This window comes from Podarcis muralis, chromosome 7 (genome assembly GCF_964188315.1).
Source record: "Podarcis muralis chromosome 7, rPodMur119.hap1.1, whole genome shotgun sequence".
NCBI lineage: Eukaryota > Metazoa > Chordata > Lepidosauria > Squamata > Lacertidae > Podarcis > Podarcis muralis.
The window spans coordinates 68,682,490-68,708,962 of record NC_135661.1 but is presented as its reverse complement, the minus strand read 5'-3'; the positions used below and the strand labels follow the sequence as shown (position 1 = coordinate 68,708,962).

The window sequence follows — 26,473 nt, the reverse complement described above, 5'->3', positions numbered from 1 at the left end:
TATGCTTTTATTACGTTTTTAGATATGCTGTAAGCCATCCAGAGTGGCTGGGGAAACCCAGGCAGATGGGTGGAGTATATATAATAAAAATAAAAATTGGTCGCTTACTACATAAAATACCTTGGAGCAACTTACAGTGGTTTTTATTTATTGTATTGTATATGTACACCACCCCATAACATGAAGTTCTCTGGGCAGTTTATAAGTTAAAAACACACAGAACTTGAAATACACAGGTAAGACATAAAAGCATTTTTTTTAAAAATGAAAATCTACATAAATACAACAAAACAGAATTCACGGCACCCTCAATGTGGGAGTTACTGCAGCATAAACTTCTGCCCTTTAATTAATTAGCATATGACACCCTATTGTGTAGATGAATAAATGCATATGATCACGCGGTTATATTGTAATCTTCAACATGCTTATTAGCAAGCAAGTACTTTTGAACTCAGTGGGGCTTAGTGCTCAGCAACGCACTCCAGCGAAGGTGCATCCGTTAGCTGCATTAAAAATGAATGAATATAGCTGCGCCTGGTGGATTTATGCCTGCTGCCACGCATATAATGAAAGCACATGGATTGCCTTCAGCTCCCGAAAAGACCCACTGAAATTAATGGACCTAAGTCAGCCACGTCCATTAATTTCAGTGGGTCAGCTCTAGGGTATTACTAACGCGGGATACAGCCCCGGCTCATCAAACCATTATACTGGTGAAACTGTCCCTAAGCGATCGGAGGGAGCGAACCGCACCTGCCGAATGTCTGCCTGTTAAGACAAGCGCCTCCCCGCCCCCCGGCTCATCTCCGAGCGGCCCCTTTAAGAGCCGCCGCCGCCGCCCATTCCGAGAGGCGAGCGAACTTCAAAAAGCGCCGCAGCGAAGGCTTCTCGGGCCCGCCCGCCCCGCGGCGTCACCTGACGCGCCTACGTCAGCGCGCACGCCCTTGCGTTGCGTGTGTGCTTACGCCGGCGAGGGAGAGGAGGGAAAGAAAAAAAAAGTCCGCTGCTGCCTGCCGCCCCTCCCCCGCCTTCTCTCTCTCTTTCTCTCTCTCTCTCTCTCTCTCTCTCTCTCTTCCCTCCCCCCCCCCGCCCTTCCCGCCCCGCGCTGAGCTCCGCAGGTCGAAGCTGTCGCTGAGGCCGCGTCCGCCGTCGTGCGCGGCGCCAGGCCCTCGCGAGGCTGTCGGCGAGGGAGATGCCGCGGGTCTACATCGGGCGGCTCAGCTACCAGGCCCGGGAGCGGGATGTGGAGCGGTTCTTCAAGGGCTACGGGAAGATCCTCGAGGTGGATCTCAAGAACGGGTAAGGCGTCTCCTCCTCCGCCGCCGCCGGGCCTAGTCCCCGGGATCCCTCGTTTCTTCCTGTCAGCGCGGCCGGGGCCTCAGAGCGCATGCGCGCCCTTTCCCCGTCCTTTCCCGCGCGCGCTTCTTGCTCGCCCGCCCGCCGCCTCCTCTCCCTCCCGGGAAGGGCCTCGCCGTGGCTGCCCCCGGGACCCTTCAGAATTGGCAGAGCAGAGGGGCTTCTCCCTCGCCTCCAGTTTTTAGGCCTTCCTTGTGGTGGGGGAAGCAGCTGCTTCTCCCTCCGTCTGGCGCCCCGCTGCCCCTTCTGCCCTACCGGAGAGGTGAGGGGGCCGAAGGCCTTCCTCTTAAAATGAACTTCGCTGCAGGAGCGTAAGGAAGCCCCCACCACAGACCCCGGCCTAGCTCAGTATCGTGACTGACAGCAGCTGTCCAGGGTTTCAGGCGGGACAGTTAAGAGCTGTTCGGCAGTGGGACGGACTCCTCGAAAGTTGGTGGTGGGCTTTCCTTCACTGGAGGTTTTCAAGCAGAGGTTGGGTGGCCCTCTGTCATGGATGCTTTAGCTGAGATTCCTGCTTTGCAGGGGGGTTGGACTAGATGACCGTAGGGACCCCTCTCAGCTCTTATGATTCTGTAAGGGCAGGGGTGCTCCATAACAGACCCTTCCCCAAATTTGGCAGCAACTAGCAGTTCGAAAGCACGTCAAAGTGCAAGTAGATAAATAGGTATTGCTCCGGCGGGAAGGTAAACGGCGTTTGCATGCGCTGCTCTGGTTCGCCAGAAGCGGCTTAGTCATGTTGGCCACATGACCCGGAAGCTGTATGCCGGCTCCCTCGGCCAATAAAGCGAGATGAGCGCCGCAACCCCAGAGTCGGTCACGACTGGACCTAATGGTCAGGGGTCCCTTAACCTTTTACAGTATAAGGAGCCCCCCATATAATGCGTCTCAGACCGTTTTGCAAATTCCTTCACTGAGGGGTCTTGGAAAATATGTTTCTGGGTGCAAGGAATTCAAATCTGCTATCCTTTTTTTGTGATTGGACAGCATTTAGCTTAGTAAGTCTACATGTGATGAAGCACATACAGTCGTGCCTTGGATCTCAAACGCCTTGCAACTCGAACATTTTGGCTCCCGAATGCTGCAAACCCAGAAGTGGGGGCTCTGATTTGCGAACGTTTTTTGGAAGCCAAACGTCTGACGCGGCTTACGCGGCTTCTGATTGAGTGCAAGAAGTTCCTGCAGCCAATCAGAAGCCGTGCCTTGGTTGTCGAACATTTTCAGAAGTTGAACGGACTTCTGGAGCGGATTCCGTTTGACAATCAAGGTACGACTGTAATTTGCTTTTGGAAAACCAAAGAATTTTAATTTTACCTTCTGAAAATTAGGTAGTTCTAAAGATTAATTAATAAAAATGATAATAAAAAATATAACAGCAAGTACTTGGCAATCATTTTTAATGATTTCTATGCAGTTTAACACATTTTACTTACCAAGCAAAACTAAATTATATTAATTTAACAAAAACGTCTTTTGAATTTCCATATTATGTTACAACTTTTTATCACTCACTTTTTTGCAAAATGGAAGTTGAAAAATTCAACATATCCTAGTAGCAGTGCAGCCTCCACACTGGCTGTCAGCAGCTGTCCAGGATTTCCTATAGGGGTCTCCCTGAGCCCTGTCTAAAGATGCTGGAGAATGAACCTGAGACCTTATACTTGCAAAGCATTTTCTCTGCTCTGGTCCTGCCTTCCTTTAACACAAAAAGTTCAGTGCTAAGTTTGATTTTGAAATCATCATCATCATCATCATCATCTTTTATTTATATCCTGCCCTCCCCAGCCGAAGTCGGGCTCAGGGCGGCTAGCATCAGATATATAACATTGGTATAAAATCAAACAATAATTAAATTACCTCCTAAAAACAGGTCAAAATCAAATTGAAATCTAATTAGATGGCTTTCCGTGGTGTTAGGGTTTTTGCACCTGTAAAGCAGCATAGTCCTATACATGTTTTCTTAGAAGTCCCACTATGAGTCCTTGCACAGTAAGTGTGTTTAGGATTGCAGCCTACGTCTTGAGATTGACATTTATATGTGCTTACTTGGGAATAAGCTCCATGAAATTCATTGGGACTCACTGTGTGTGTGTGTGTGTGTGAGAGAGAGAGAGAGAGAGAGAGAGAGCAAGAGAATGACAGAGAGTCTGCTGTGCTTTACAACACAGTTCTAGGTGTATTAACTTAGGTAGAAAAGTAATAGCTGTAACACTGTGCTAATTGGGGTTCATTACCATGTAAGTGTGCAGGAGGGCACAGCCTCAGAACACTTTTTAAATGCTTTATTGTGGAAAGAATGATGCAACTGAAATGTTTCCGCTGTAAAGTTAACATGCCAAAACTCTTGCACAGTGATGCGGAGAGTACTGGTTTCCTTGCTTGAAATAGGCAAAGGAAGAGATTGGCCCTCATAGCTTATTGATTTAGAGATTGATTCCCAAGCCATAATGGGTATATGCAAGAGATGCAGTTTCTACAGGCCTGTGAATATGGCATCATATGGGCAGACCTCACCTGGAGTACTGTGTCCAGTTCTGGGCACCACAGTTCAAGAAGGACACTGACAAACTGGAATGTGTCCAGAGGAGGGCAACCAAAATGGTCAAAGGCCTGGAAATGATGCCTTATGAGGAACGGCTAAGGGAGCTGGGCATGTTTAGCCTGGAGAAGAGGAGGTTAAGGGGTGATATGATAGCCATGTTCTAATATATAAAAGGATGTCACATAGAGGAGGGAGAAAGGCTGTTTTCTGCTGCTCCAGAGAAGCGGACACGGAGCAATGGATCCAAACTACAAGAAAGAAGATTCCACCTAAACATTAGGAAGAACTTCCTGACAGTAAGAGCTGTTCGACAGTGGAATTTGCTGCCAAGGAGTGTGGTGGAGTCTCCTTCTTTGGAGGTCTTTAAGCAGAGGCTTGACAACCATATGTCAGGAGTGCTCTGATGGTGTTTCCTGCTTGGCAGGGGGTTGGACTCGATGGCCCTTGTGGTCTCTTCCAACTCTATGATTCTATGATTCTATGATTCTAATATATTCCATGTATGCACATTTCGTCTGAAAACATTAAAGTACTTGCATGAACATCAGCTTTGTAGTATGGTATAGGTATTACCTGGGTTGGGGAGGGAGAGTTCTTCCTTAATTAAGCTCATTGTTATTCATACATGTGACTGACAACTGACAGAAATGGAAATTACTCCTGCCCTGACACAGAATAAAAAAAAAAGCTTCTGCCCTGATGATCCATCATAAATTTTCTGTGAGGTAAACTGTGAGGTAGCCAGTCATGGGAAACTTAATGACATGTTTGCTCACTCTGATGAAGGAGGTTGGTGTATGGCCATAAGGCTCCTTCAGATCTCAGCTTATTGAGCCAGTGGGTTGTGGATCCTGTGGTCAGCATGGTCAGTGGTCAGGGATGGCGGGAATTGTAATCTATCATCATCTGGGAAGGCCGCAGGTTCCCCATCCTTGCAATATCCAAATGTGGTCATTGATAAGCTCCAAAAAGACCCTTCCAAACTAATAAAATTAGTTTCAAAAAGCAAAAGGTGCATTGATGGATCTAAATTGGCTGAAACATACAGAACTTCATACTTTGGAATTGTACTGTTGAATATTTGAGAGTCATGATGGAAAACTTGCTCAAAAACTACAGTGCAGAAAGACTTGTATGGTACACAGTGCCATTAGGGATCACCCAAATTCAGGAATAGCCAGTATTAATAGTCATGATAGCTAAATGGACCTTCTGTGTTAAAAACATCCACATAATCTTTGAACGCCACATTGTCTGGCTTTGACTGGCAGCCGTTGAAAGCAGAATGCTAGACTTGACAGGTGTTGATCTGATCCAGCAAGGCAATTCTTCTGTTCCTAATAATTTGTTGAACAGTGGAGATTTCTCAGCAAAGAGTTTAGGCACTGAAAAACTAGGTCTGTGACTCACTGCCAGGGAAAGTAATGTGTACTTTGAGCTGTAAGAATGATGAGTCTGTAATTCATTCTGTAGCAGTTCATTATATATGGGCAGACAGCAAATTGGCATTCTAGGAAGAGTTTATGGAGTGATTCTCCTCTGGAACAAAAAGTATGTAACATGTAAGTTACACTTGTAAATGGTATCCCGGTGTTGATTTCTGGCATGCTTGGGGATAGAATGTGGATGGTTGACATCTGTAGATATGCTGCTAATTGATATACAATTCATGCCCCTCACAAAACTCTTTCCCATTTTCAGAGATTGATGGGCAGTGCATCTGTAAACAAGTGACTTAGCTGCCAGAGCCTTTGCACCACACGTAAAGGTGTTTTCATAGGCATGCTCTTGGCAGAAGATCTGGACTTCAGAAGTCCTTCTGCCTTGCCCTCGTGCCCTCTTCCTCCCCGCCCCCCCCAAAAAAACCCTCCTCCCATATGGAGGGCTGATTGGTGTCTTAAGGACAATTTTGTTGATCTGGTAACATGTAAACTTCCTAAGCCCCCTATATTGCTATAATATAGCTATCTGTTTCACAAGCTCACATTATCTTTCTTCTGTTCTCTGTCTTTGGCATTCTGCTGGGCTAAATTCATTCTTATATTGGCACAAAGAATCCTGTCTCAGTGCTGGAAGTAAAAGATGAGCTCCAGGTTTTGAGCACCATGTTATCAGTGCTAAATGCAGTAATTTTAAACTTATCCCACCTTTACTTTAGAATTCTGGAGTTATCTGCCTTTCTCTCTTTATATATGCTATTTCATATAGCTATCTAAAAATCTTTCAACAGACCACAGTTAATTTGCCCGGGATCTAAAATCGCAGTTCTATACATTTTTTTATTACTTTATGTAGCAGGTATGTTGTTGGACTAACAAGAACAATTTTCAGGTGTAGAACAATACTGTATTGTGGTTTTCCTCGGAATAACTGTGTTAGTTTTATTTGTTGGGGCTGTCATCTTTTTCATTAATGCTTAGCAAACAATTACAAATTAACTGCAAGTTGTAAGATATCTTGTTTTTCAGTTCTTCATTTTTCAGTTTATGCTCAGATTTAATGCTGATCATAGGTGCTTAGTTTGCAGGAGATTTTAAATTCATTGTTTTAAGTTTGGGGTAAATTAAGCTGTAATGTGAAGCTGGAATACTATACTACAGAGGCTGTAATTTGATGTCACACTAAGTGTGACAAGTACAAGCTGCAGTGGGGCTTAGGCTTGCCCAGTGTTATAAAATGAGATATGCATACTCCCCCTCTACCCTGAAACAGCTTTTAGGAACAGAGCACAAGTTTTCACTTATCATTTCAGTTAGCCACAGTTCAGCATATCATCTGAATACTAAACTCTGGTTAATTTTAATTCAGGTTTGTTTAAACAAGCCAGCTTCAAAACCCATGGTTTGAAGTTCGTCTGATTCAAACAAACCATAGATAAACCAAACTATGCTTAATCTTGTTGGTTCGGAAAACCTGACAAGTTGCTGTTAATCTATGGTGGAAGCGAAAGCTTCATAACTTATCACAGTCATATCAGAAGAGGAGCAAAGGACACACGAGTCTGAGGATCATTATAGCTTGTATTTGTCATGCTAACCTATGGTTTAATATGATGTTCAAAGTGGGCCAGTCTATCTCGTCCAGAAGTCTACAGATTCATCAAGCAAAATTGGTTAGTCAACAGGACCATTCTCCTCTCTCAATGAATAGGGTCTAGTTCCTGATCTCACCCATACCTTTGAAAGTCAGTCCAAGGTCAAGGACAATCACATGTTCTTGATTTGTCTTTGCACTTGCCCTATAATCCATTCCTGAAAAGCACAGAGCAAAAACAAATCCTAGGTTTCCTCCAAACATTAGAGCTGCAGAGTGAGTGGGGACCACATTCCTGCAACTACAGGACTTGTTCATCAGAAGTTTTCCAAGCACTTACCATGACAAGTGTGGTGAGTGATATTGTGAATCCCTGATCCTAGACCCATTTATTTTGATTAGTACTACTGTCTTTACATTTGTGTGAACATAGGCTCCTCTGAGAACCATGAGACTGGCCTAGATCTCACAAAGGGAAGATAATGGCAAGTAAGAAATCAGAAATTAGAGGAAGAGGTAATATGGGTCATACAACTAACAGAGAGGAACTTCTTTTGACAAGGACTTAATTCTGTCCAATTAGTGACAGACACCTGACATTATCCTCCCCAATCAGGGGCTTGGGTAACTTGCGTTTTTTTGTTCATGTTGTCAGTTGGGTACACTAGTATTTTTAATTGCTAAAATAGTGAAAGGTTGCCCATATCGATTAGAATTCAGAGTAATAACCCTTCTGTCTGTCTTATTCCACAACAGAGAACTGTGAGCATTACAGTTGGGCACTCTTCTCTGCGTCACTAACCTCACAAGGTTGTTTTGAGGATAAACTGAGTGAAGGCACTTTGAGCTCTTCAGCAGAAGAGTGATATACAGATGTGACATGCAAGTCACTAAATGATAAAAACCAACTGTCATTTGGCTCCTCCCTAGTTAGAACTGCCTCTTGCAGTGGTAATTCCAAATTGCCTCCCGGGTTTGTGTTTTTTCCTCTTCCCTCCCTTTCCCCTTTGTTGTTATCTGTATAGATTGCAAGCCTGCAGACAAGGGTCTGTGTTTTTAAATAATAAAGTTCCTGGACTTCACCACTTCTAAAGCTTCCACTGGTGTTCACACTTGGAATGGGGATGCAACTCTTTTTGCACTTGACCCAACAGGCTTTCTCAGAGGAAGAACTGTGATATCATCCTGGAAAATGTAGTGCATTCAGTCTGTGCAAAGGCCTAAAAGGCTCGTTGTATGGACTGAAAATCATTTTCTTGTATAATGAGATAGTGTGATCATTGTGAAAAGTGTTTGCCCTATATTTTCTTGGCATTGGCAATGAGCTGAACTTTTCTGCAAAACCAAAGCATGTGTACCCACACTCTCACACTACAGATGGATGCTAAACCTGCTGTTGTTCACACGTTTGGACAATAACTTGTAAACTTGCTGCTTCTGGTTTTTTCTTGTTCATCTTTGGAGGCCATTGAGCATTTCATTTCTTTCCTCTTAATTATGTCTAGCAAGCATTATTAGAAGTTGCTTGTTCACTGAAATTGTTGATGCTTAGACTTTGAGGGGAAATCTTACAATTTCCACTTCCTAAAAATCTTGCTGAATGAGGTCATTGTAGTAGTAAGTGTTTTGTTTTCATTGGCATGAAAGAATTTAAAACCTCACTATATGCAAGCAGCAATCTGGATAGAAACACTTCTGCATCTGAACAATTCAGTATCAATATCCCTCCTGATTTGCAAGAGGAATATGTAAAATTCAGAGGTCTACAATGGAATGTTACTTGAATAAAACACTTAGGAATATGGTTTCTTCCAGATTTTCAACAATAAGAGATTACAATAGCAAAAAGATTACCAGCACAAAAATAAAAAAATATCTGGAACAGTACAAACAATACCCTTTTTCCTGGTTAGAAAAGATTACTACAGTTAATACGGTTATTCTCCTGAAAATTCTATTACTTTTGGGAATGTTGCCTTTGGAAATAAAATATAATAAACTGGCAAAAGAAAATCATGAAGTGTATGGTGAAGCAAACCACATAGAACTGCCAACACTAATCTTGGTGTTTTGATAGCCAGTAGAGGAGGCCTTGAATTTCTTGATGTTAAAAGGTATAGTCAAGTGGTAAAATTGGCAGTGATCAATAGTCGCTTTATCTAAAACTGATGCCTGCTCAAATTTGAAAATGGGGGAGCACCCATATACATGTATGCCTATAAATGTTACACATTATTTACAATATACTTCAAATAACTGGTGATGAATAATAAAGTCATGAAGAGATAGGAATAACACACTTTTGAGTGCTGTTATGGCAAGCAGTCATCGTTTTCTACTATTTGCCACAAAGCTTTTCTTGAGGTATATCGGCCTCTTTTGCCCTATGGTAAGACTTGACAGCTATTCTTATGCCATACTTTTGTTGTCACCATTGAACTTCTAAGGCTACACTTGGAGAGAGATGCTTGTCAACAGCTCCCATACTGCATAGATCTTCAAAGCCCATGCCACTGTTGGCCAGAATTGTGAAGGTAACTGTTGACGTGGTTGATGCTGGAGCTGTTTTTGTCTCCCCTTAGGTATGGCTTTGTTGAGTTTGATGATGTGCGTGATGCTGATGACGCTGTTTATGAGCTAAATGGCAAAGATCTTTGTGGGGAACGTGTAATTGTTGAGCATGCCCGGGGCCCTCGCCGCGACAGCAGTTACGGTTCTGGACGCAGTAAGCACTAACATACCGTTGTATTGGTGCCTTTTATTCTATTTAAAACACAGCATTTAAAAACAGTATTTTTTAATTAAAAATGTAAAGTTTGATTACTGTAGATTTTATTAAAGTAATATTATTTAGATATTAATATATTCAACTTTTTAAACTGTAATTAACTAAATGAACTTTAATTTTCATTATTTTATTTTGTAAATATATGAATGGTTTATTTGTAATGTGATTGTTTAACATAGACTTAACAAAGACCTCAATGTTTCAATTAAGAGTCCTTTGAGGCTAAGATGACTGCCTGTTCCATTTGCTGACCCTGGGTTGCCTTTCCATGAGTGGCTCTTTGACCTTTGTGGCCCTTGGCTGACCCAAAAAGGAAGCCATGTGACGACCGCAACCTTTTCCCATTAGACGTGGGTGGTGAGGACCCCAAGGGTTAGAGACAGATGTGATTAAACTGAAATAGGTGCCTGAAACCTTTATTCATGTTATATATTCAGAAAGCTTTAAATCAATGTAAGTAACATTAGTAACTGACTATAGTGATTTGGTTTTTTTTGTTTTCAAAAACATTATTTTTTATTAACTTAAACTTAGTTGCATGTTTAATTTTAATAGTAAATATAAAATATACAGTCTTTTAATTCTGTGCTAATGTTCTAGACGTAATGTATATAGACCTTTTTAAATGTCTGACTCTCGTAACATAAAATTTTTAACACTGAGAATGTAGTTTAGGCTAATGGGAGGGGGGAACTAAATGTATTTACCGGCTGTTGGGTAGACTAGTATTTATTTTCTTTGGGGGTATAGATTAACCACCTGGCTCCACTACCTTACCTGAAGTATTCCATCTGCTTATCACCTCTAAAGGTGGATATGGTTATAGAAGAAGTGGAAGAGATAAGTACGGTCCTCCGACCCGTACTGAATACAGATTGATCGTTGAAAATCTGTCAAGTCGTTGCAGTTGGCAGGATTTGAAGGTATGCCATCTCTGTGCCTCTGCTAGTGCTGATAAAGGTTTGAAAACATAAATTGTGCTTCTCTTGTTAAGCCTTGCTTTTGGCCTGTGGTCCACACAAATATATTTTTCATTTTTCATGGAAACCCTGGGTGGTATTCAGTTATGCTTTACTCAGAGTAAACCCACTGAAATTTGTGAACATTACTAAGGTAATTAATTTCAATGGATCTATGCTTAGCTGAATACCACCACCTGTCCAGAATAACGGACATTGTGTTAACTCTTACTGCAGTGTACAAAGCACAACAGAGAACAGTAAAAGTGATAAGCTCCTTGAGCATGAGGGTTTCAGCCTGTGCAGTTATTGTGCACACTGAATATTTTACTATTTCAGATGTTTTATTTCATTTAGTTGTTTCATGAAAGTCATATAGACTGCCTGATTGTAAAAAAAAAACAGACCCTCATGTGCATAAATGCAGATCAGATGCTTCTGAAGTCATACAAGGTTTTGTACCTAAACTCGCATGTTGCTATGCATTTTGAAAACCTTCCCAAACAGCCAGCTTGCAGGGAATGGGGGGGGGGTCTTTCCTCTGGTTTCCTGGCTCTTGTGGTTTAATGTCATGTTTCACATTGGCCTGCTTCCCTTGGAAGGGCTAAAATAGTACTGCGGCCACTTTGAGGAGATTAAGGGTGATAGACCCCATAATGCAAACTGGGATGCAGAAGGATGTGTGCAGAGAAAAGGAAGGCTGAAAAGTCTGCTATGCATGCAGTCTATAAGTCTTGGTTGAATTGCTTGAGCTAAGCAAATGTGTAAGCAGATGCAATAATACCCTGTTGAATTACACTATCTGCTTTATCCTTTCTGACCATTTTCACCGGTAATTGGACAGTATTGTTCCTCCTTTGCCAGCCCAACAGTAACATCTTAAAACAGAATGTCTGAGGTTAGAATTGCCTTTGGTAATAGACCACTGTGCTCCTTGTATTTTAGACCAGAGGTGAGGCTTGGTGTAGTGTGCAGCCATTTTCTTGGCTTTTTCATCTGTCCATCTGAGACGGAATCAAGAGGGCATCAATAAGCTGAACATTCTCACATGCACAGTTTGAAAAATAAATGCAGTCTAGTGTGCTTTTCAGTTGCAGCATCAGGGCAGAGCTTTCCAGACTTTTCATGTTGGTGACACAATTTTTAGACACGCATCTTTTCATGACACAGTAATTCTGTTTTACTTGCAAACTGGAGGTTAAACTAAACCAGGGGTCTGCAACCTTTAAGACAAAAAGAGCCACTTGGACCCGTTTCCGAAGGAAAAAAAACTGGGAGCCGCAAAACCATTACAACATTTAAAACAAATATAACACTGCATATATTGTTTCTTACCTTAATGTCCGATCTGACAGCGGGCGGGAAGGTGACGTCGGGACGGTGTGTGACTAACGCACGCACCGCCCCAATGCGACGTCACAGCCAGTACAGCGCCCGCCACAGTGGGGAGTGTCGGGGCGTACAATGCGCCTCCTCCCCTCGCTAGTATTCGCCCCGGAGCTGCGGCAAAGGTGTAAAAGAGCCACATGCGGCTCCAGAGCCGCGGGTTGCAGACCCCTGAACTAAACCCTTTCCAGCCATGGGAGGAGCGCAGGGAGCCTTTGCATGACACACCTACACACTTCCGCCGACACATTAACATGTCACGACACACAGCTTGGAAAGCTCTGACCTAGGGGGGATGATAATAGACAGAATCAGCTTGAAAGCATAGGTGTATTCACAGGCAATGTTCTGTCTTCCAGGATTATATGCGTCAGGCAGGTGAAGTGACGTATGCTGACGCACACAAAGGTAGAAAGAATGAAGGTGTGATTGAGTTCAAATCCTATTCTGACATGAAAAGAGCCCTTGAAAAACTGGATGGGACAGAAGTAAATGGTAGGAAGATAAGGCTAGTGGAAGACAGGCCTGGGTCCAGGCGCCGCCGCTCCTACTCCAGAAGTCGGACTCATTCGAGGTAAGTCTGTTCACAACACTCCTTGGCAGGGCAAACGTTTGTTAGAGCTGCTGGAAAGTTATGTATTGGGCCCTTGCTTTGTTAACCTTGCAGGAACAGTGGTGAGTTGCAGAACTGTGAAGTTCTCTTGTTGGGTGATGGAATTAGAGGGGTGCTTTAAACTTAATTCCAACCATGATCAAACAGATGTGAGTTTAGGTTTGCTCATTGCTAATCTCCACGTCTGATCTTGGTTTGAGGCACAGCCAAAGTTACCAATTTCATTCAAGCCAGCAAACTGTGTTCATGCCTTACGAATCACAGTTGGAAGCCAGAGTGAGACCTGGGTAGAGCCATAGCTCAGTAGCAGAGTAGCAGAATCCTTGACATCTCTGGATAAGGGTTTCAGGAGCTTTTTCTACCCCTATCTGAAGCTGGAGAGCTGCTGCATCTATTGATCTCTTCCCTGATATAAGGCAGCTTTCCATGGTCCTGTAGTTTGCCAGATTAGACAAAACAGCTACATATGCTTAGCCGCAAGCCAGGATCAGACACAGGGAATTATTGTGCATGGGTGAAGGGAATACAGACCTGAGGTATTTATACTTAATCAAAACAAAAACAAAAAGAACCCAGTAACCCCCACCCACCCACCCATTTGCTATTCCATGTTCCAGGAGTCTCCTAAAAATATGTAAAGACTTATAGCTACAACAATGACTTTTTCTTTCTTTCAGGTCCCGCTCTCGAAGCAGACACTCACGTAAAAGCAGGAGTCGTAGTGGCAGTAGTAAAAGCAGTCATTCAAAGAGCAGATCACGATCCAGGTAGAGCAAACTCACAGTTACTTAATTTTCAACATACTTCATTCAGAGGATACTGATTAAGTGTTTTTAACTGATGTCAACATGAACAAACCTTGCGTACGTAGCTGTTAAATCTAATCATTATAGATCCCTAATTTGCAGTGATTTTTGCTTTCATTTTTTTCTTGAATTCCAGGTCCCATTATTGCTCTCATTAGCTTTAAAATCTAGATACTGATCTCTTACTGTTCTATTTCTGTCCCCTTCCGGTGGGTTTTATTTATTAACAGCTTGTGTGATTTGCTTCTGTAGCAATAATACTCATTTGAGTGCTACAACACACAAGTCAGATTCTGGTTACAGTACAGTATAGGAAGTTCTTAAAATGTGAACAAACTGAATGTCTCGCAGGGAAATGTGCAAGGAGGGAACATAGTGAACATATGAGCAGAAACTGATACAAGTTCAATTATTTCAACAGGGTAAGACTTGCAAGCTTCTGTTTGAGTAACAAAATCACAGAGGCTGAATTTCATTCCTGCCGATAACTGCATGAAAATTTATATAAGAATTCCTTTGCTACTTTTGGTTTTGCTTCTTAGGTCAAGATCCCATTCCAGAAGCAAGAGTCGCAGCCGAAGCAAAAGTCGAAGCCAAAAAGCAAAAAGCAGGAGTCCGAGTAAAGATGATAAAAGCAGGAGCCGCAGCAGAAGTGCAGAGAAATCCCGAAGTAAAAGTAAAGACAAGCCAGAGGATGTGGTGCAGAATAATGATGATGTTGATGATGATGACCGAGCAAAAAGTAGAAGTCCCAGCAAGGAAAAGAGTAAGAGTAAAAGCAGGAGTAGGAGTGGCAGTAAAGAGAAAGCAGAAGAGGGGGAGAGGGGCAGTGTGAGGGGCAGTAGAAGTAAAGAGAGAGAGAAGAGTGTCAGCAAGGCGAGAAGTAGGAGCAAAGAGGGGAGTAGGAGCAGGAGCCGTAGCAAAAGTAAGGACAAGAGGAAAGATAGGAAGAGGAGCAGAGAGGCCAGTAGGAGCAGGAGCAGGAGTCGCAGCAGAAGTGAGAAAAGCAAGAGGCGGAGTAAACGTGACAGCAAGTCTAGCAGCAAGAAGAAAAAGAGAGAAGACCAAGAACGGTCTAGATCCAGGTCTAGATCCAGGTCCAGATCTCAGTCCAAGGAAAAAGAGCATATAAAAGCAGAACCAGACACAAAGGAAGCAAAAAGTGAGGGTGAGGAAATGGACACCCGCTGTAAATCCCGGTCCAGGTCAAATTCCAATTCTAAACAAAATGTCAGATCAAAATCTCGCTCCAGATCCAAATCTGTTTCAAAGCCAAGATCCCAATCCAAGTCTAGATCGCGGTCTGCCTCTAGATCGCATTCCCGATCTAGATCAAGGTCTCGGTCCAGATCCTAAACTTGCTGCAACCACACTTAGAGCTCTATGAGAAGTCTTTTGTACATGTTTGGTAGTTGTAGCACAAGTGATTGGAGTAGAACACATGTCACTGCTGTACATTTTTAAAACCCCGCCCCACAATGGTGTGTCTTAAGTGTTCAGTCCAGTGCTCCCTCTCTGTCGCACATTCTGGAAAATGATACTGAGAGTCTCATCAGATCATCTTCCTGGATTTCCAGAATAGCCATAGAGAATGAGCACTGCGTTTCGATGGGCTTCTAAGATTGGAATGATGACTCCTAGGTAGGTATGGTAACTTCAACAATTTGCCCTTAAATTGATGCCCTTTGATGTACGCCATTTAGTGAAAAGTGCAGAGTCTTAAATTTCATATTACTTTTGTTTCATATTTTGGACTTGCAGAGTTTGTTAATAGCACAGTCAAGAAAAATAGATACCTACAGTAAACCATAGGAAGGGAGGGGGGGAGTAGAGTTCCACATTCTGGTATTGTGACAATATCCTTGTTTTATATTTTTTTATTTTTCCCCATCTTGCAAAGTACAGTGGCCCCTGTTTCCATTAAATTTGAATAAAGACTATTTTTGCTTGACCACACGTTGTAATGGTTTTAAGTTATGCTGATTTGTCCCTTTACATGTTCATAAGTTTTAGGCAAGATCTTCAGAAAACAGTATTTTTCCAACATATTAATTCCTGTTATCGAGACTCCATAGTACTATTATGTGGCTGCTGACAAGATCCCTGCACAACTTGGCTTACGGTTGAAACAAAGCAAGTATCTCTTAAGGGGATATATGACCAATTTATTATGACCTGTTTTTAAATGATTTTAAACAAATTCACTATCCTTACTTTCACTTCTCGTACAGCATTAGGGAGAGCAACAAAATCTATTTGACAACTGTGCAATTGTGCAGGGGGCCTGTCAAGTGTGGTCTCCAAAGCTTTTAATCGACACATTGAAATGAAGTGGGTCTCAAGGGTGTTTTATGTTCTTATTTGTCAGTTGATGCATTGAATTGTAAATGGATAAATGGTAACTGCAGTAAAGTGACTGATCCTTTATGTGGGACCCATTCAAGTTTAGATTGACGACACAGTGGCAAGAAATGTGGGGTGGCCAGAGCAAATGAACAGCTCCTCTATGAGGAAATGTTATGATATCTGGGGGTTTTTAGTTTAGAAAAAGGGTGAATTGGGTGGGGGGACATGGTAAGAGGTGTATACAGTTATACATAGTGTGAAGTAAGTGGATAGAGAAGTTTTCCTCCATCTCTCAGCTTTCATTGGAAGACTCCCAGGTTCTAGTATTATGAATGCTAGGAGATTCAGGACAGACAACAGAATGTATTTCTTCACACATTACATGATTAAACTATGGAATTCAAACACCCCGCTACCCCTGCTGCCCAAGGTGTTGTTATGCCCACAAACTAGGATGGCTGTAAAAGAGACAAATTCATGGAGGACAGAGCTGTCAGTGACTACTACTCATATCTTCTACGTCCACTGTTGGAGACAGTATGCCTTTGTATGCGACTCACCAGTGAGGAAAGTGCTGTTGGCATTTAGTCCTGCTTGCAGGCTTCCCATAAACATCTGGCTGGCCATTGTGAGAATAGGATTAGGGCTAGATAGGCCTTAGTCTGATCCAGAATGACTCATGTTCTTTACATGTGTGACAGTACTGCCTCACTGTTGGATACGGTGCTCAAGTGTCCTTTTCTTGCAAAATTCACTTTTATCTGAACCCAGCAACCTGATCTGTACCATGTGGATCATGAATCGTTTCCAAGTGAAGACATACATTTGTGTGCTTTATTCACAGTTACAAAGACAAAAAAGCTGGCTGTCCTTGGGAACAGATGTAATCTGGCCACTGACAGCAAATAGTTAGACATATGAAGTGATCAGGAACTTAAGAGCATGCTGCCTAAACAATGATCTAGTACATGGCACAACTTCACCTAGATTTGGGATGTGGAACCTGTGGCCCTTAGACCAGCTTCCATCAGCCCCAGCAAGCATGGCCAGTGGGCAGGGGTGGTGGGACTTGTAATCATAACTGGAGAGCCACAGTTTCCCCATCCCTAGTTTGGATGCTGTTATGCCGTGAAACTGCTTGCCTACTCACACCTATTCATAGGTGAAGGTGATAGTCATCTAAGGCTTATTTTGTGCTGTGACACTGAATTGATGAGCTCAGGTGTCCTGGGACTTTTTCCTCTCTTGAGACTGATGAACACCTTTAGGCAATGTAATGAGCTAGCCTCAGCAACATGCTTTTCCATCTATTCTTTTTTGCAAACATAGCTTGAAGGAGAGTTTTATGTGTCTACTCTGAGTAGAACTTAGTTGGATACACCTATTCAGTGGTGAGGCTTTTGGTCTTCTCTGGGTATGTTGCCATTGCTCCAGTGAGTGGATTAGGAGTGCTTCCTTGCAAATGCAACCAATGAAGTTTTGTTTAGGTTTTTATTCCCCTGGGGAGCTCTTCAGCTTCTAAACAACCCATATGCTCAACTCCAGGTTTCAGTGCTTTGACGGCATGCATTTCTGGATCAAAGTAGGTGAACACATGCTACATCTAAAGCTCAAGAGTGCCTTAAACTCTTGGATACAGATTATTAAAGTTTGGAACTGCTATGATCTTCTGCAGTTGTGCTGGTAGGAATCGATTTTTTCGGGAGGCACAAATATATATATTTCTGGTTTCATTTGTTCAGTTCACTTCTATCAAGGAACTAGCTAGTGTTGCAGTTCTGATGCAAAATCTTCAAGTGGATGGTGCAAGACGTTAACAAGATTAATACATTTTCTCCTGGACTATGGTACATAATATCTACACTTTGAAAACTGTCTGTAATGGAACTGAACTATCCTTTTATAACCTTGTGTATTTAGACTAGCAATAGAGCATTTGGAAAGGGATATACATGAATTTCTTGTCTGTCTCTGGACCAATACAAAAATAAACCGTTTCCTACTGCTTATTGCATTGTAGTTTATATGCCAGATCTATACTGCATGGTGCACCACTAGGGGTTATGTTTTTTTTAATGTTAGAATAAGCCTCGTAAATAACTTTGCAGAGTTACCAACCTGCTGGAGTGGCAGAGTAGGGATGGAGAGCTGCATTTTCATGCTATGTGCAGCAGCCCCTTTTGTTTCGACACTGCATGCAGCAGAGAGCCACAGCACCCTTTCCTTCCTCTTCCAGTTCACTCATTTGCATAGAATTCTGTTTGCCTACATGGAATTCCAGTCGCCTGTGGCTACCAAACCAGTGTTTAAATACATGACTGATTGAAATGTTTACCCTGCCCTTCCTCCAGGGATCTGTCCATGGTCTTGTCCAGGCGTCCCCAAACTCGGCCCTCCAGCTGTTTGGGGACTACAATTCCCATCATCCCTGACCACTGGTCCTGTTAGCTAGGGATGATGGGAGTTGTAGTCCCAAAACATCTGGAGGTCTGAGTTTGGGGATGCCTGGTCTTGTCCTCCTACCCTTACCACAACCCAGTGAAGCAGGTTGAGCTGAAGATGAGTGACTGGCTCAGGGGCAAGATTTGTGGCTGAGTAGGAAACTGAAATGGAGTCACCCTAACTGAAGTCAAAAGTTCCAGCCATTTCACTGCAGTTGCTCAGTGGTTTGAAGAATACTGTAACAGCAACCTGATGTGGCAGCCTTTCATTCCAAGGCTATACTGGGCTGTGAGCAATTCCTACCTAAAATCCTGACAAATTACTAGCAGTAAGTGTAAATACTGAGCTGGGTGGAGGAGAATCATAGGACTGTGGAGTTGGAAGGTGCCACGAGGGTGCAGTGTCTCCAGTCTTTCCCCCCAACATGGGTCTCAAAACCACGTCCCATGAGATTAAGAGTCTCATGCTCTACAATTGAGCTATCCCAGCTGCGTCTCAATATACAGAGCTTCCTATGATGTTCCAGCACATGGTTCAGCAGCCAAGTGGGATGTGTTCCTCTCCTTTCCTGAAGCAGCAAGACGATGGCAACAATAATGGTGCTGGAGACATAGTGGGCTAGAGGAGGAGCTACATTGGGGGTATTGGAGATAGGAGGATGTATCAGAGAGGGAAGTGAATGCGAAAGAAAAAGGGGCCCTTGGCTTACGTTCCCTCTCCACCCCACTGGAATTTCATGTTACCCTGAAGTGGCAGCACTGTCAAGAGGCTTCAGATGAAATTTTAGGAGAGATGGGATACATGTCATCCAGCCTTTCAAAGCATCTCTTCTTTGTGTGAAAGACAGGAAGAGTGATGAATGGGCCAAACGAGTTTCAAGCAAATGTAATATTTGAGGAATTTAATGGGGCACAACTTCAACACGTTCCCTTTTGGCATTCTCAGCAGCACACCAAGTCTAGGTGCGAGCAATATTTACCGTATTTTTCGCTCTATAACACGCACCAGACCATAACACGCACATAGTTTTTAGAGGAGGAAAACAAGGAAAAAATATTCTAAACGAAACAGTGGGTGTATGATTTTTGTGGTTCATGCTGTGGCCACAGACATGTGATCTGACAGTGAGTTTGGGGTAGCCCAATGCAAAAATCCTGAGGATCCATGTGGATCCATGCTTTGTAACCACGTTTTTGCGACATTGCGCCCCCATGAAACAGTGGGTGCGTGTGTGTTTTTTGGTGCAGGCTATAGCCATGGAAATGCTATGTGATCTGATGGTGAATTTGGGGTGACCCAGTGCAAAAATCCTGAGGATCCATGTGGATCCGTGCTTTGTAACCACGTTTTAAGTGGGGAGGGAAGGAAAAGAACTCAAGGGACAAGGAGCACGCGTGGGGGGTGTAGAGAAGGAGCTTTCCTGCGAGCTGAGCGGGGAGGAGGGAGGGAAAGAGCACTGTTGCTTTAAAGGTATACTTAAGGTATTTGCCCTGTGCCTGGGTTTTTTCCATTTAACAGTTTGCAGCCTTTTCCGTCCGCTCCTTGTTTTGAGGCAGAATAGATTTGAGCAAGTGAGGAGGGCTTGGATTGCAGGGGATTCGCCATTAGCTGTGTAAAAGCGCTCCTCCTTGCAGCCTGAATGATAAGCAGCCACCAGCAGCAATAGAATGGAGCACAAAAAAGAGATAGGGGCACTAGGACCCAGCCAATGCTCAAATCTATCCTGCCTGAAAACAAGCTGCTCCGTCCCAGCTGAGACGCGGGGATTTGCAAAGTTTTCCCCTCTCCCTCATCCCTCCCCAGCCTTTTTTTTTTACTTCCTGGCTCAGAGCTCGAGGTTGGTTTTATTTTGCTGCTAGTTGCTTAAATTTTATCTTTCCTGCCCTCCCTCTGCAGCCTCATTGCTCTGTTTAGAGAGCGCACGGACTTTTGCTAGCGTCTGTCCCTCCTCCCTTGTAAGCGGCTGCTGCCGGCTTTGCTGCCATGGCTCTCCTTCCCTCCCTCCTCCCCGGCTCCAGGTCGCTTTAAAGCAAGCAAAGTCAGAGCCTCGTAGAGCCTGTAAGTGGCTCCCGCTTTGCTTGACTGACGGCAGCCATGGCTCCGATCCGTGCATTCGCTCCATAACACGCACAGGCATTTTCCCTTACTTTCTAGGAGCAAAAAAGTGCGTGTTTTGGAGCGAAAATTACGGTAATCCTTTCTGTGAAAGCATAAAGGGTCGCTGCTATCCAGCTGTTTTCCAAAGGGTCAACACAGCTACTTTGGATTTTTTTTTTTTTTTTTGGAAGAAGAGGATTTTGCACCACCTGAAGGCACGACTTGATTCCATTATGGGAAATCCTCTCCAGTCTAAGGAAAGCTATCCAATGTGGCTTCTTGCTTTTTGCCTAGCACACCTAAAATTAATTTCTGACTTTGCTAATTGAAGGGCTACCTAGTTTGTCTTAATTCCTGTTTTTTGAGCTATCAAGGAACCTTGATGTGCATCTAAGAATGAAGACACAACTGGATAACAGCCAGCACTATGTTTTCAGGGATGGGAAATCACCCATTGTTAATTCTTCCTTTAAGCAATTCATATACTTCTTAATTACCAAAGTTTCCTAGAAGGCAACTTGGTGCAACTTGATACCTGCATAGCAGCTAAAAGAACCTCACTTGAATGCCTGCTACCTCTTTGCCACCCTGCCTTTTTTCATAAGACTGTGGCTGGCAGAGGGAGCACCATCAATCTGAGGCCAGAGACAAAGAGCTCCATCCATCTTTCTCCAGGGTTCAGGCATGCTAATCAGCTTCTGTAGAGAGGAGCACAGGAGAGCATAGGAATAAGATGTCCTCTGTATGACGCCAATAGGGAGAATCATAGAGTTGGAATAGACCACAAGGGCCATCGAGTCCAACCCCCTGCCAAGCAGGAAACACCATCAGAGCACTCCTGACATATGGTTGTCAAGCCTCTGCTTAAAGACCTCCAAAGAAGGAGACTCCACCACACTCCTTGGCAGCAAATTCCACTGTCGAACAGCTCTTACTGTCAGGAAGTTCTTCCTAATGTTTAGGTGGAATCTTCTTTCTTGTAGTTTGGATCCATTGCTCCGTGTCCGCTTCTCTGGAGCAGCAGAAAACAACCTTTCTCCCTCTATATGACATCCTTTTATATATTTGAACATGGCTATCATATCACCCCTTAACCTCCTCTTCTCCAGGCTAGGGAAAGCGGAGGAAGAGTTTCCCCTTAGGAAAACACCAAAAGAAATATCAGACAAGTAGGAAAAGAACAATGTGAGGGCAGTATCAATAGATACAAAATTCAGAATGAGACTGACTTTCAAAATTAGCATCTCTAGGCACACTTGCGAGAGAGGTTATTCTGGCTCAATTAATTTGACTTTAAAAATAAAATAAAAACGATGCATTTTTTTCAAAAGGGACACACTGGTGCTTTGATCAAGCATCTTCAAAAAAGACCGGTCTGAGGCTTAACTTGGATGTGTGCCCTTCCCGTCAACAGAATTTTTTATCTCACCATAAAAAAAGGTGAGGGGGATGAAAAGGTAATGCTTCCAAAAGACTTGCTGAAACGCCCTGACGAAGTGTATTTAAAAGGGTCCCAACCTTTCTGCCTTTTATACTATTCAGGACGTCACTTTCTTCCATTGCCACAAAGAAGCAAAATAAAGGACGGTATTAGCAGCCCAAAATCTCCCATGCGGGATTTAGCACATAAAAGACTTTATTTCTTTCCGTTTAAAGATTCCACGGACATTTATACACACACACACACATATACAGGTGATTTTTTTATCATTTTTCCTCTTCCTTGACCTCTTATGTATTATGCAGCAAAATCATTCAGCGCAGCCTTTAATTCCCCCCAGCTGCTCTCCCACAGGTTTGGGTCCCCGGCAGCATTTATCTTTAGTCCCATACGTTGTGCGCAACTTCATTCTCTTCCAGGGTTGTATTGAAATGCTTTCGGAAGGAAAATAATCCCTTTGTTACTCAGAGTTTCAGGCTTGGCAAGCTTAATCCTGGGGCAAATAAAGCAACCGGCTTCTGTATTATTGTTCTTTCTACCAAGGGACTTCCCTGTCTCAGGTTCATTCATTTGCCCAGGTCCCAAACTATCCTTCAGTGTGACAGAGGGCTCCTCCAGGTGCCCTATTAATTAGGAACTGATGGCTATTTTTGCACATGATGGTATCAGGGCAGTTGTACATGACCCCTCTCTCAGTACTGTTTGCTCCTGCAAAAATTCAGATTGGGCACACAGCTTTGATTCTAATCGGTGTGTGCCCCATAACTTCTTGTTGAAATACTATAACTATTTACACCACAGATGTTCTGTTTTTGTTTTATTTTGCCCTGCTTTTTGTGTTCTATAATAATAATAATAATAATAATAATAATAATAATAATAATAATAATAATAATTTATTATTTATACCCCGCCCAGCCACTCTGGGCGGCTCCCAATCAGTGTTAAAAACAGTACAGCGTTACATATTAAAAAAATTCCCTGAACAGGGCTGCCTTAAGATGTCTTCTGAATGTCAGGTAATTATCTCTTTGACATCTGATGGGAGGGCGTTCCACAGGGCGGGCACCACTACCGAGAAGGCCCTCTGTCTGGTTCCCTGTAGCCTCACTTCTCGCAATGAGGGAACCGGCAGAAGGCCCTCGGCGCTGGATCTCAGTGTCCGGGCTGAACAATGTGGGTGGAGACGCTCCTTCAGGTATACAGGACCGTTTAGGGCTTTAAAGGTCAGCACCAACACTTTGAATCGTGCTCGGAAACGTACTGGGAGCCAATGCAGATCTCTCAGAACCGGTGTTATGTGGTCCCGGCGGCCACTCCCAGTCACCAGTCTAGCTGCCGCATTCTGGATTAATTGCAGTTTCCGGGTCACCTTCAAAGGTAGCCGCACGTAGAGCGCTTTGCAGTAGTCCAAGCGTGAGATAACTAGAGCATGCACCACTCTGGCGAGACAGTTCGCGGACAGGTAGGGTCTTAGCCTGCGTACCAGGTGGAGCTGGTAGAGAGCTGCCCTGGACACAGAGTTAACCTGCGCCTCCATGGACAGCTGTGAGTCCAAAATGACTCCCAGGCTGCGCACCTGGTCCTTCAGGGGCACAGTTACCCCATTCAAGACCAGGGAATCCCCCACACCAACCCGCTCCCTGTCCCCCAAAAACAGTACTTCTGTCTTGTCAGGATTCAACCTCAATCTGTTAGCCGCCATCCATCCTCCAACCGCCTCCAGGCACTCACACAGGACCTTCACCGCCTTCACTGGTTCTGATTTAAAGGAGAGGTAGAGCTGGGTGTCATCTGCATACTGCATACTATTTATTTTATTATTGCATTTATATCCCACCATTTTCTCCTAGGAACTCAAGGTGGTGTACATAGTTCTTCTCCTCCTCATTTAATCCCCACAACAAGCCTGTAAGGTACATAAGGCTGCGAAGCAGAGACTGGCCCGAGATCGCCCAGTGAGCTTCATGGCCGAAGAGATTTGAACCCTGGTCTCCCAGGCTCTATTCCAAGAGGGCATCTCCAAACAGCAATACAGTCGTACCTTGGTTTTCCAACAGCTTAGTTCTCAAACGTTTTGGCTCTTGAACGCCACAAACCCGGAAGTGAGTGTTCCGGTTGGTGAACTATTTTTGGAAGCTGACAATCCAACGTGGCTTCCGCGGCTTCTGATTGGTTGCAGGAGCTTCCTGCAGCCAATCAGAAGCCGCACTTTGGTTTCCGAACATTTTGGAAGTCGGACGGACTTCTGGAACAGTTTCCGTTCAACTTCCAAGGCATGACTGTAACGCAATAACATTGGGGAAGCACCACAGAAGAACTGATAAAACAAAATGTGTGTGCAAGCCAGTATAAATTCACCATTAATACACTATGATTGGGTCAATTATATGTTGCAACACACACACACAGCCTGAGCTCATGCATGACTTTCCTCAAGCATCTGCATTTTAGGTTGCTTCATAGTCCTCCAAATCCATCTTTCTCTACCACCTTGTTTGCTGGTTGCCGTTTAACACAAATTCAGTCCGTATATTTGGTTCATCAAGGTTTGTCTGTGTGGAGCAGGGGTGGGCAGAAAGTAGGTTAGGTTCTGCTAGGAAACCTCTGGCTGATTTGCAATGCCAACTTTGGTTTCCTCAGTTTCTCATTTTATCAGTCTTAAATTTCTGTAAGCCCCCCACCTTGGGAACCCTCGCTCTAAACTTGGTCATGATATCCAACAGGCAGCCAAACCAATAGATGTTACAGGATGGGAGGTGCTGAGAGAGACCCCACCACCACGAGCCTTGCCTCACACATTACCAAAACCTCATTCATTAAGGCAGTGCTTTTTTCGGGGGGGGGGAGGTCAGGGGTACACATACCCCTAAACATTTTGTGAATCTTTGTACTTTTGTCCATTTAAAGTATTTATTTGAACTATAAAATGGTGGTTTTCTTGAGTCAAAATGAGAGTACCCCTAAACATTTTTTTTGGGGGGGAGCACTGCATTTAGGTTCAAGACTCCGTTCACAAGTAAAGGTAAAGGTAAAGGGACCCCTGACCATTAGGTCCAGTTGTGGCCGACAGTGCCTGTCTAATCAGAAACTCAAGATCCCGACAGCAGCCCCTAATGTCAAGAAAATTAACAGCAACATATCTGCAAAGGCATTGCATCTGCAAGGGAAGCTCAGCTCAGTTTGCAGGAGGAGCCCCAGCTGAGCCCCAGGTCTCCAACAAAGGAAAACAGGGTAAGTACCAATACCAAATGTAGCAATTCACTGATAAATGTATCCATGTACTGGCTCAATGGGAAAACTTTAGAAATTCATAAGATATCATTCATATCAATCTTCTCAGTTCCAATGGCACTTAGGACCCAGGGAAGGGAGGTACAAGGGGAGAGGTTAGTGAGCCCACCATAATCCCTGAGATGTACAGTCATGTCAGCAGAGCCTTCGAAAGGAGTCATGACCTAGCGTCAGACAGATAAACATCTCAATTACAAAGCCTACCCACCCCATAGTGGAACAAGACAAAGGGGTTTGTTTGACTTGACTCAGGAACCAGGGAACTGTAAATACTTTCCTTTGTACTGTGATGTACGCGTGAAAGACTATATTTGATTGACAGGGGCATTCCTGGAGACCACACCTTTTATGTGACATATCTATGATGTCTTGATGATGCTTCTGGAAATGTATTATGGGAAACTTTTTTAAAAAAACTGATGTAACAATTGATCAGGGCTTCTGGCTGGTTTGTCTTTGTGGTTGTGGGAAGTCTTGTTGCAACAATAAAGATTAGGCTGACTAGCCGCTGTTTTGCTTCAATCTCCTGGCTGAAGTCTCTTGCTTGTGACCCCCGACTTGAACCTGTGGGAGTCAAGGTTAGGCAATTGTAGGACGTGGGTGGCACTGTGGTCTAAACCACTGAGCCTAGGGCTTGCTGAATAGAAGGTCGGCGGTTCGAATCCCCGTGACAGGGTGAGCTCCCGTTGCTTGGTCCCAGCTCCTGCCAACCTAGCAGTTCGAAAGCACGTCAAAGTGCAAGTAGATAAATAGGTACCGCTCCGGCGGGAAGGTAAACGGTGTTTCCGTGCGCTGTTCCGGTTTCACCAGAAGCAGCTTAGTTATGCTGGCCACATGACCCGGAAGCTGTCTGTGGACAAACGCTGGCTCCCTTGGCCAGTAAAGCGAGATGAGTGGCCCAACCCCAGAGTCGCACATGACTGGACTTAACGGTCAGGGGTCCCTTTACCTTTACCTTTTAGGGTGCTCCAAGGACTCCCTTTCACATAGAGAACAAACGGACAGACAGACAAGCCACTTTCCCAAATCTACCGTATTTTTCGCTCCATTGGACGCACCCGACCATAGGGCACATCTAGTTTTTAGAGGAGGAAAACAAGGAAAAAATATTCTGAATCAAATGTTGTATAAACTACTGTATTTAATAAACAACTGGTATATCAGAATCACATTACAGCCATGTAAAGTGAACAGCAGTCAACAATGGCATTAAGAACCATCATCACTGTCATTAACAAATGAAGAGAGACTTTAAGGTTTGAGTACTCTTCTAGTCTGTGAACCCCAAGAACTCATCACTGCTAAAGTCAGAATTTATGAAGCTCAGTTGCTCACAGTCAGAGACATCACTTTCTTCGCTATCTTCATGT

The 26,473-nt window shown here is 43.7% G+C and overlaps 1 protein-coding gene across 3 annotated transcripts; it reads left to right on the top strand.

Moving 5' to 3' along the window:
- Positions 1 to 971: 971 nt before the first annotated feature.
- On the top strand, positions 972 to 15,434 carry SRSF4 (serine and arginine rich splicing factor 4). 3 transcript variants are annotated; one of them, XM_028742805.2, is made up of 6 exons: positions 974 to 1,302; positions 9,514 to 9,656; positions 10,530 to 10,642; positions 12,424 to 12,638; positions 13,355 to 13,444; positions 14,026 to 15,434. In XM_028742805.2, exons 1-6 carry the CDS (start codon positions 1,196 to 1,198, stop codon positions 14,837 to 14,839), a joined length of 1,482 nt encoding a protein of 493 aa, XP_028598638.1. In that variant the 5' UTR covers positions 974 to 1,195; the 3' UTR covers positions 14,840 to 15,434. The 3 variants fall into 3 exon arrangements, with proteins under 3 accessions (XP_028598639.1, XP_028598638.1, XP_028598640.1); XM_028742806.2 differs by lacking the exon at positions 9,514 to 9,656 and having other exon boundaries at positions 972 to 1,302; XM_028742807.2 differs by lacking the exons at positions 974 to 1,302; positions 9,514 to 9,656 and adding an exon at positions 10,127 to 10,172.
- Positions 15,435 to 26,473: the final 11,039 nt, after the last annotated feature.

Coding starts and splice junctions, on each gene's coding strand:
- SRSF4 (XM_028742805.2), top strand. CDS start 1,196: ATGCCGCGGGTCTACATCGGGCGGCTCAGCTACCAGGCCCGGGAGCGG. Junction 9,657..10,529: donor CAGTTACGGTTCTGGACGCA/GTAAGCACTAAC, acceptor TCACCTCTAAAG/GTGGATATGGTTATAGAAGA. Junction 10,643..12,423: donor GCAGTTGGCAGGATTTGAAG/GTATGCCATCTC, acceptor TCTGTCTTCCAG/GATTATATGCGTCAGGCAGG.